Raw genomic sequence first — 11,332 nt, forward strand, 5'->3', positions numbered from 1 at the left:
TGCAGTCCAACCAGCCCAGGCATATGGCTATATAGTATATACATCATATATGTAACTATATAGTAAACTGAAATTTATAATTCAGCTGCTCAGCTCAGTTGGCGGCACCAATTTTGCAGTAAATTAATCTGGCTAATTACAAATTGAAAGCACAAGGTCGCATCTTTGACGTTTGACGCTTTTGTTTAACAATTAACACGTCACATGAATAAAAGAGAAAAAAAAGTGTTAAAGAAAAATTTAAATATTAAAAAAATATATATTAAAGCCAAGGGTTGAAAAAAGAATAAATTAGCAGCTATTATACATTCTTTATATTTAATATTTATCTAATTAATAAAATGCTATTACTCTAATTTATATAAAATTCATTGAGCGTTTTTATATTTACTATTCATTTTTTATTACCAAAATGCTATCACTCTATTTTTTATAAAGTTCATTGAGCATTTCCAAACAAAGTCTACATCAAAGTTTATATTAAAAACCTCATTAGGCCATTAGACTTATTATAGTACAGCAGATTATGGAAAACTCATCATCATCATCATATGAATGCATCATTCTAATTTTATCAACATTAGATCAATTTACCATTCCATTATTATTATTTTAACATTTTTAACTATTCAAAATTAACACTAGCACAGAACTGATTGGTCTCCCAATCTATAAGTTTATCAAATCTAAAAACAAAAGCATAATTTTAAATAATTTTTGAATTTAATTTTAAATATTTTTTGTAGTCCTTTTTTATCGTCGACTGTCCATAGTTGATAAATAAATTATATCAACGTTACTCAAAGTATAGAAAAAACAACATCATTTAATAATTTAAACTTCCCTCACCACCTTATATATAATTATACTACATAGCTCAATTTATCATTATATTATATCAATACATCAATGATTGCATTACTGCTGTTATAAATCTTTACCACCATGAAAATAATTACAATATGGACCTATTAAATAACAATTAAACATAATTTTCAAAATAGATGCAATGATTAAATTGCGTTTATAAATTGTTTAGCATAATTACTAATTGATTACTATAGCAATTAGTCGAAAAACTAATTAGATATTGTTTAAAATTATGCAATAAAACTTAAAATAATATAAAATAAATAATACAACAGTTTTAATGCATTGATTGCTGAAATAATTATAAGCCCAAATTATTGCTAAGCATAAAAATAATTTCTTAAATAAAAAAAAAGTTGTTTATATACAAAAACGTAAAGAAAGCAAAGCAGAAAAAATAGACCTAAAATTTAAAAATAAATTACAAAACATTCTAATAAAATAAGTTTTCATTTTAATGCAATTCTGATTTTGTTCTTAAATTTTTCAGATGAAAATTAAAGTGCTATTTAATATTTTAATTAAAATGCAGAAATATGAGAATCAAATAAGTTCCTAATACTCTATATACTGTATATATATTTTTGACTATCAGCGGTTTATAATACTGCATATACTATATATATTTATTATTACTACTAGCAGCGCTTGTAAACTATGCAAGAACATGGCGCTAAAAATGCATAAATATTTATTTGTTTTTATGCAAATGCGTGTTTCATATTTTTATATTTATTTAAAGCGCTAGCGCTTGTAAATTTGTAAATGTTGTAAGCCCAACTTGAGCGTAATTTATGTGCGCATAGCGCTGCATATATAAACAAATTGAAGTTCATTGTGTATATTACGTATACGCACAGAGCAAAAACAAGCTGAAACTAACGTCACAGCCGCAGTCGTTGCTTGTAGCTCGTGCGTTGCGCTTTAACAAAAAAAAAAGTTAAAATGTTATTGTTTAAATAATGGCAAACGCGTTGTACACTTGTTGTCTAGTCATAAGCGCCGTCGTGGCTCTGGCCGAAATCTGTAGCAAAGCTCAACGCGCGGGTTTGAGTTGTCAGCAGCATGAAGTGCAAACCGCCGATGGTTATCAGCTGAGCATGCAGCGCATACCGCCGCCGCTTAACGCCAGTTGCGAATCGCAGCTACTGCCTTTTGTCTTAATGCACGGACTAATCGGCTCGGGTGCTGATTATTTGGTGGGCGCCAGCGCTTTGGCTTTGCGACTGCATGCAAATTGCTTTGATGTTTGGCTGCCCAATGCGCGTGGCTCGACGGCGTCGCAACGTCATCGCGATATGCGCGCCAGCGATTCCGCATTCTGGCGCTTTAGCTTTCACGAGATCGGCGTCTATGATCTGCCCGCCATACTGGAGCATGTGCTGCAGGTTACGGGTCAGCAGCAGCTGCACTATGTGGGGCATTCTCAGGGCACCACAGTGCTGCTCGTGCTGCTCTCACAATTTCCAAGCTACAATGCGCGCATTGCCAGCGCCAATTTGCTGGCGCCTGTGGCTTATTTGCAGCACATGAGCAGTGCGCCGTTGCTATTGCTCGCCAATCAAGCAGCTGCTGTACAAGTGCGTATGCTTAATGTTAAGTATACGTGTAGTTGGTTAAGCAGCAGTAAATACACTAAGAGCAGCAAATTATTCTTATGGTATTTGCCATATATTTGGGCTAATATATTTCCCTGCCTTTCTATAAATATAAATAGCTAGCTGTGTATATATAATCCAAGTTAAAAAGCGCGGCTTAGTCGCTTGCACATTTTGCAACTTAAAGCGCTACATTTAATTATATAATTTAAATTGCAAATTGTTGTAATGTTTTGTGTCCTTTAAGTGAGAAAAGTGCGAATGTGGCCATTAAATTTATTCACCATAAAGCGAGCTAACTGTTGAACAAGCTATTTATTTATTTTTTTAAATTAAATTAATTTATTAAGTGAATAAGCAACAACAATGAACAAGCTATAGTTATAATTTATGCAGCTTATTTGCTTTATTTATTGTATTATGCTGCCAATTTTTATATTGTTCGAAACGTCTTTATATAAATGACATGCTTATATTAAAAAAAAAAGTTCTAAGCACCAAAATAATATTTTAATAGATATTATATAAATATGGTTTTAAATAATGTTTTTTTAATAGAAAAAATCTATAAAGATTTATATGTCAGTGTAGCAAATGCAAGAAGCGTTTAAAGCGAACAAATATGATACATTTATTTACAAATTTAAATTTTTAAGCAAATTTGCATTGTTTGATTCAAATGTATTTTTCAAGTGAACAAAACTATTTAAAGTTTCAAAAGATTTCAATGGCTTTTAGCACTAAACAAATTTAGTAAGTTAACTGTTTAGTTCTTCATTGCTAATAAACTGTTGAATAAATTAATAATTCAAGAACAAGCAACAAGCGAGAATAAATATAAAATATAAAAGTGCTAACTATATAAATTAAATTAAAGCTATATAGACCCTATAGTTGCAAAATGCAGCTGGCAGTTGCTGTTAAGTGAATAATAAGTATACGTAGAGTATTCATTATTTTCAAGCTTAACCTGTTTGCTCTTTTTGATTATATCTAGCATTATGTTTAGGCTTTGTCTTATTATTAAAATAATTATTAATATATTTTGTTCTGCCTATGCTCATATTTTTTTTCTTTTGCTTTCTTCTATTTCTAATGACAGCTGCTGCTGGAGCGTCTGGGGCTGTTTGAGCTGCTGTCGGCACGCGATGTAACCAAGTTGGGCGGCCGACGGTTTTGCGGGCACGCATCGAGCACCTTTGCGCTCTGCATGTTGCTCACATCGCTCTACGTGGGCTTCAGCGAATATCCGCTGGATCGAGTGAGTACGAGTGCGATTATATATGCAGGCCATAATTTAGCCAACAAAGCGGGCGGCCCAAACTTTATTTTTTTTGCTCTCACTTGTTTTGTGTTGTATGCAAAAAGTTTTTATTGCACTCAGGAGTGCGCTCACACATACACAAACAAACAGACACACACACACACACACACACACATACTAAGCTGTGAATAAACGAGTGAGCGAGCGAGACACACACACACTCGAAACTATAGAGGGAGCTTTAGTTTTTGGGTAATAAAAGTTATTTGAATTTAAATGCGTAAACGAGCTGCTGCCCAAGCTACCGTGCCCCAGCTATTGTGGCACGTTTGCTGTGCCACTCGCAAGCCATAAAAGTTGCCACAACTTTATCAGGCTACTTGCAACACTTGTAAGCAGTTAGTTGAGTTTGCTGCCAGCGCAGCGTCATAAATAAATATTTATAATTGCACATGGTTTAACAAATGTTAATCGAAATAAACTTAAGTGATTGAATTTGAATCAATTATAAATAATGAATAAAAACTAAAGCAATAATCAATAAAATGCAACATATTTCTAAATACCTTTTTGAATGAATTCAGTAACTAAATAATTATTTTCAAATTTATAATTCAAAATTAGCTCATATTTGGCTTCAAATATTTAAAATAATTTAATAAAATTCCTCAATTTATTATTTAAACAATAATTTTATTATGACTACTTAAAAAATGTGAACAAATTTTTTAAATAATCTATTAAAATTTCGTAATTTATTATTTAAGCAATTATTTTATTATCACTACCTAAGATTATGTCGCCAGTAATTTTTTTAAAGTATTTTTTCTCAATTTGGAATCTAATTTCAAGCTTGTTTTTTTGGTTTATTTTTAGCCAATAAGTTAGTTTGAAATTAAATTTGCTGCAGTTTTGCTTATTAATTGTTTGTTATTCTAAGTATTAAATAATTGTTTAAAAGCAATTAAAGCAGCAGTTCAGCTTAAAAAAAATAAACTAGCATAATGAGCAAAATTACTAAACATTTCTTTAAAAGTTATGCATAAAATAAAAAATATTTTATAGTGCATTTTTTAATGCTTCCTAAATGTAAAAAAATACAAATTAAAGTAATTCATTAAATTCCAAGTCTAAAATATTTTCATCATATTTATTTTGCCTTTAATTAATAATTTAATTTATTTTAATTAATAAATTAATGCATATCATCATATTTACTTTGCCTTAATTTCTTAATTCAATTTATTTTGAATTGTTTGCAGTTTTTAGTCAAAGCATTCAATCTTAAATATGAAAATTAAATGAAAAATATTCAATTATGCAATTAATGCTTCAAACTTAAAAAAAAAAATTAAATTATCAAAATAATCAATTTGAAATATTTTTAACATATTTATTTTGCCTCAAACTTTATTATTTTGTATTGCTTGCTGTCTTAAATATAAAAATAAAATGAAAATTATTCAATTATTTTGCATTGAGAACATTCAAACTTCGACTTGCCACACAAAATTCACTCAGTACTCCAAACTGCTGCCATTTTGTTTTTTTTTTAGTGTAATATGTACCAAAAGGTGCGCTAAACTTTTTGCCACGTCCAGCCCTTGGCTGCATAGCAGTAGTTGGAGGGGGGGGGGCGCTGGCAAATATATAACGTATACGCCACATTGCCTTAAACACTTTTTGTTTTCGCACACGGCGCATTTAAATTTTGTTTTGCCATGAAATATAGCAAATAAATCGCGCTCATGCAAAAGCCAAACCAAGCGCGTTGTATTCTTTACGCTTCCCACTCTGCTGCTCTCCTCCAACTCTTTGCTTTGCGCTTACTGTTTTTGTTATTGTTATTGCACACTTGCATAAACTTTATGGCTTATCTGTGCAACGTTTTGGGGCGCGTGCTCAAAGGGCTTAGCCGTGTGTATAGGGCATGGCAAGCGGCAGCGGCGTCAAGTGCTTGCTTGTTAGTTATTAGGCTAAGGGTCCAAGCGAATTGGCTTACGTTTCCTTTTTTTTCTTTGGTGGATGCGCAAAGTAAAACGTGAAAAAAATAGAACTCAATGTGTAGTTGCATATTGAAGAGTTTATAGTTTATAGTTGAGCTGTGTGTGTGTGTGAAAGTTTGACAGGCAATAGAAAGTTGCGACAACTCTCTTGTGGCATAGTCAGAGCATTGAAATATATGCAAGTTGCATGTTTATTGTTGCCAGTTACTTTATAATTTTTAACAGTTCCACATGCGCATGCAAAAAGTTGGGCAAGCAAGTAATAAAATTTATTATATAGAAGAAAATTATTAACAAACGAAAAGTAAACTAAAGCAATTTTTATATGCAGCGCTAAAAAATACTTAAGAGTATGCAATGAATTAATGAATTATGAGAACAGAAATGAAAAGCCTAAATAAATTTTTATTTTTTTAAAAAAATGATAAAACAAATTTTTTTAAATTTTTTTATCAACGTTGATTTAATACTTTTATGTGAAGCAATAAACAATACTTAGTAAAAATAAATAAATTATTGAATTAATGCACTAAGAGAACAAAAATATAAAACCTAAATTAATTAATTAGCTAAAGAATAAATTTTTATTATCTAAGTCACTAATAAGAAAAAATGACAATACGAATTTACTTTTACTCAATTCTGTTTCCAATTTTAAGCTTTTTTTTCTTCACAGTATTTTTTTTTAGTTTTTAGCCATTAGTTTGATAATTTGCTGCAGTTTTGCTTATAATTTAATTTATTATATTTATGATTTTGCAACAATATTTTCTCAACTTTGATTCCAATTTCAAGTTCAAAGCTTCAAAATATTTTTTTTTATATTTTTAGCAGTTTTGCTTATTACTTTAATTTATTATATTTTTTGATTTTATTATAAAATATTTTTTGCTGCAATCAATTTGCAATGCTTCTAAATATTAAATATTGCCTAAGTTGCTTCAATGTTTTCTCAACTTTGATTCCAATTTCAAGTTTGTTTAGCTTCAAATTATTTTTTTTATATTTTTTGCCAATAAGTTAATTTGATAATAAAATTTGCTGCAATTTTGCTTATAATTTAATTTATTTATGATTTTATTATAAAATATTTATTGCTGCAATTAATTATTTGCAATGCTTCTAAATATTTAATATTGCTTAAGTCGCTTCAATATTTTCTCAAGTTTGTTTGGCCTCAAAGTATTTTTTATATTTTTAATCAGTAAGTAAGTTTGCTAATAAAAATTTGCTGCAGCTTTGATTATTAAAAAATATTATAAAATATTTCTTACACATTGAAAAATGTGCTAAGTAGCTTCAATAAATTGTCTAGCTGTGCGCTCTTGCATAATCTATGGAAAATCAAATGCCAAGTTCAAATACAAACAAATGCTCAAGTTGCCTCAAGTGAGTGCCACAAGTACAATTGCTATGTCATATCTATAGAAATCATTTGACTTCTCAATATGAAAAATGTCAACAAAACAACGGAGCTGGTAAATAAAGCAAAAAATTCTGGCAGTCAAATTGCTAAGCAAATAGCAAAAGGCGTTGACACTACGAACTTCTTTCAACTTCAGCCCACCCCCAGCCGCTTCCCGTTCCCAGCCGCTTGGCAAATCGAGCGGAGACTTTTGTGACAACTGCCAAACATGCCGCACACAAAGCGCTGCGCTGCTGCCCGCACAAATAAATATTTGTGCATATTTAGCTGAGTGCAACAGCAAACCGCATGTGCCACACCCCCGCCCACAGAGCCGCCCCTTGGCTTTACATAAAGTTCAACACACTTTGCAGCAGCAGCAAAAAACTGAAAGACACAGCGTCGTATCAAAAAAGCATAAGAAATGCAATGCAGGCAACACAAACAAGCTGCCGGCTGTGGCAGTGGCAACAAAACTATTTGCCACAAGTTGCAAGCCAGCAGCACGAGCGTGAATTGAAAAGCTGAAGCCAGCGCTAAGAATAAACAACGGGCGGGCAGGCGGGCGAGCACTGAAATCAAATAAGCAGCCAAACAAATACAACAACTGAAAATACAAATACAAATGTAATTCAACAACAAGAAACTAAAAAATATGTCGCCACACAGGACGTGAGACAGTGCAACGAGGCGCTGACGCTGTCAGGACAATTCAAACGCAAAGCACTTTAAAAACTACAAATTACAATTGTTGCCAAGTGGCTTAAAATGCACTTCAGCCAAAACGAAAATGCCAAAATGCGAAAATGTTGATAGCTGCACATCAAATATGATTTGAGTGAAGTGAAGGCTTGTGGCTTAAACTAAAAGTAAGCGGGGGTTGTTTAAATAAATAAGCACAGCGCATTAAATAAAACTCAATAGCAAACCAAAATCAGCTGCGAATTGATTTTAAGCTATGAAGAGATTTTAAGCTAACAACTCTCAAAACAAATCGAAGGAGAAAGGAATATTACTATCAATTAAAAAAAATATCTTTGGATATATAATATATAAAATAAAAAATATATATAATACATATATAGGCTATAAGAATCAATTTCGCCTGAAACCACTTTGAGTTGATTTGTTTTTTAGTTGATTTGTTTTTATTGAGACCTCAGCAATGAAAATTCTAGACTTAAGTCTGTAATATTTTAAAAGAAAAATTCCAGACGGCCTTTAAATACTAAAAAAGGTACTTCTGGCACTTTTGAGCTTACAAACAATTAAAGTATCAAAATGTTAGCTAAGTTTCAATGAAATAAATTGAATTAATAAATTGAAAGTCAATTTGCAATGACTCTTGTTTATGAGTTGATTTGCTTCTATGAGACCTCAGGAATGAAATCTCACAGAGTTAAGTCTGTAATCTTTTAAAAGAAAAATTGCAGACGGCCTTTAAATACTTAAAATGTTCTTCTGGCGCTTTGCATAGCCTAAAACTAACTTTAGTTTAATTCTGAGCTAGTTAAATGTGCATTTAAAATTCTGTGCTGGCGCTGCTAAGTCCAGCGCTTAATTATAAAATGTTATCAATATTTTAGATGCAGAACTTTTGAGTTTAGATACAATTAAAATATCATAATAATAAAATATGATTGAAATTGAAAGTTAAATCTCTTGTTTACGAGTTGATGAAATTAAATGAAATCTCCAAACAGTTAAGTCTTTAATCTGTAGTTGTGGCTCTTTGCATAGCCTTAAGCTAACTTAAGTTTAATTAGTTGGGTCAGTTGAAGCTTAATTTAAGATTCTGTGCTGGTTCTGCTAAGTTCAAAGCTTAACTATGAAAATTATAAAAATATTTTAGATGCTGGACAATTTGAAATATAAAAATGGCAGCTCACTTTCAATTAAATAAAAATGAATTAATAAATTGAAAGTCAATTTGCAATGACTCTTGTTTATGTTTAAATAATTACTTTAGTTGAAGTCTGTGTTAAAAATGAATTTAAAATTCTGTGCTGACTCTGCTAAGTCAAAAGTATAAATTTATTTAAAAAAATATATAAATATAAATATGAAAATTACATAAATATAATTGAATTGAAACATCAGCATGTAAGCTCAGCTTCAATGACTCTTGTTTATGTTTAAATTTGACTCGCATTACTTGCTAACTTTAAAAAAAATCGTAACATTTAATTGATAGCTTAGCAACTTTTTTAATTCTGTTTTTATTACGGCGTTAACTTTATCAATAACTATTTCAAAGCCAGGCTGCAATCTAAGCGAGCGACTCATTTTAACTCTTGGCAAAGAAAAATAATAAAAATCCGCTTTTCAACAAATAATTCGTAATCAAAGTAACTTTTAAGTGAAGCAGTCGTTAAGTCAAGTGTAGCCCGTGAGGCAAAGTCAACACCACCCACCCACCCACACACAATATAATGGCTCGTTCAAGTGTGTGTGTGTGTGTGTGTGTAGCTGTGTGCACTTCCGTGTGCTTTGTGTCACAATGAAACGGAAATAGCAGTACACACACACACACACACTTGAATGAGCCGACAGTTGAGGGTCGTAAATTTAAAGGCTTAGGGGCGGCGGCGGCGTCGGCAGCGGCTCGAGGCTCATCAATTTGAAATATTTTGCACATTTTTGCAGCACATCTTCGCCAGCATTCTGGAGACAACACCGGCGAGCATGTCACGTGACCAACTGCTGCACTTTGGCCAGCTCATCAGCAGCGGTAAACCCCAAAAAGGAAACTTTCATAAATCAACTGGGCATTTAATTTATTTGTGGCTTTCTCTAGGTAAATTTCAGCATTTCGATTATCAATCAGCAAGTCTGAATTCCAGATACTATGGCCAAGCCACACCACCAGCATATAATTTACAAAATGTCCGCATCAAAGTGCAATTATTCTATGGCCAGCATGACGCGCTAACCAGCCGCAAGGATGTGCAACGACTGGCTCAGGAGCTGCGCAATTGTCGCGTCGAGCTTTACGAGGTGCTTGGCTATAATCACATTGACTTTCTATTTTCCCCAACAGCAGCACAGATTCTATATGAGGGGCTCATTCAGCGCGCCAAAGCCATAAGGACAAATCCTACTTAGTACTAAGCAACACTAATTGAATTTATTACAACTGTTTAACTAATTAGCGCGTAGTGTTTTGTAATTATAATTTATATAAATAAAAAAAAAAGCTGAAAAGTCAGTCACAAGCAACATTAAGAGACGCTGTAATAAGTTACAGCTTACAAGTCACAGCGCATTTTTTGCAGCAGCGCCATCTAGCGCTCGCTGTTTGCTACATTTTTAGCTTGCACTTATTTGTGCACTTATTTAATCGATCGTGCTTAAATATTCACTATATAAGTAATAAATCTGCAGTAGTTTAAATTATTTTAAATTATTTTACTTATTATTAATTTTAAATTTAAAGTACTTTTAAATATTTAAAGTACTTTGTCAATAACTGACAATTAAAAATATGCAATAAAAAAAAGTTCTGCAGCTTAAGCTAAAATTGCAGCGCCATCTAGCGGTCGCTTATCGCAATAAGATATAATTTAACTTAAATATTTCTGAAATTATTAATTGCATCTAACTTAAATATTCGCCATAAATATATTTCTATTGTTACATACATTTGCCCAACTTTGAAATACACTTTACACTATTTCAAAAATGACAAATAGTATAAAAATGTATCAATAAGCAAAAACTTTAGCTTTCACCTTAATGGGGAATTCAAATTTCTAAACTAAAACCGTTTACAAACTCATGAGCGTTTCTCAGCTGAATTGACTATTCAAACTTCTAGTTTATATTGCGCTGTTATTTTATGCAGAATTTTGACTGGGCTTGCCACTTACTAAATAAATTAAAAAGCTTAATATTACAAAGTGTGCAGCAATTTGAATTTGAGCACAACAAACTATAAAATAAAGTACATATAAAATTCAATTCGATTGCTTGATTAAATTTCGTTAAAAGGTAAGAGTTGTTGCCAATGTGTGTGTGTGTGTGTGCGCGCACTTCCTTTTGCTTTACTTTACAACACAATAGCAGCGGAAATAGCAGCTTGCAACACACGCACGTATGTAATATATATAAATTTAAAGCGTTCGCTCCTTACCTGAATCCCAATGCAACTTGTTGCCAATAAATAAGCTGAACGATTTGTTTCCATTTA

At 31.8% G+C, this 11,332-nt stretch overlaps 2 protein-coding genes across 3 annotated transcripts in view; one reads left to right on the forward strand and one right to left on the reverse strand.

The window, feature by feature from the left end:
* The window catches only part of LOC108596589, an 81,062-nt gene extending 69,742 nt beyond the window's left edge, over positions 1-11,320 (reverse strand). For both annotated transcript variants that reach the window (XM_017982517.1, XM_017982516.1), the window contains exon 1: positions 11,276-11,320. The gene's annotated coding sequence lies outside the window, so the exon portion shown is untranslated. The remainder of the gene's footprint in view (positions 1-11,275) is intronic.
* On the forward strand, positions 1,781-10,293 carry LOC108596590 (lipase 3). The gene is made up of 4 exons (XM_017982519.1): positions 1,781-2,450; positions 3,571-3,729; positions 9,790-9,874; positions 9,941-10,293. The coding sequence occupies exons 1-4, from the start codon at positions 1,833-1,835 to the stop codon at positions 10,246-10,248; spliced, it is 1,170 nt and encodes a 389-aa protein (XP_017838008.1). The 5' UTR covers positions 1,781-1,832; the 3' UTR covers positions 10,249-10,293.
* Positions 11,321-11,332: the final 12 nt, after the last annotated feature.

Source organism: Drosophila busckii, chromosome 2R, assembly GCF_011750605.1.
Source record: "Drosophila busckii strain San Diego stock center, stock number 13000-0081.31 chromosome 2R, ASM1175060v1, whole genome shotgun sequence".
In the NCBI taxonomy this organism is placed as follows: domain Eukaryota; kingdom Metazoa; phylum Arthropoda; class Insecta; order Diptera; family Drosophilidae; genus Drosophila; species Drosophila busckii.

What these genes read in the sequence shown, in the direction of transcription:
- LOC108596590 (XM_017982519.1), top strand. Translation starts at nt 1,833, where the DNA reads ATGGCAAACGCGTTGTACACTTGTTGTCTAGTCATAAGCGCCGTCGTG. An exon ending in GCGAATATCCGCTGGATCGA is followed by an intron (nt 3,730 to 9,789) that starts GTGAGTACGAGT and finishes ACATTTTTGCAG; the next exon opens with CACATCTTCGCCAGCATTCT. An exon ending in TGGCCAGCTCATCAGCAGCG is followed by an intron (nt 9,875 to 9,940) that starts GTAAACCCCAAA and finishes GGCTTTCTCTAG; the next exon opens with GTAAATTTCAGCATTTCGAT.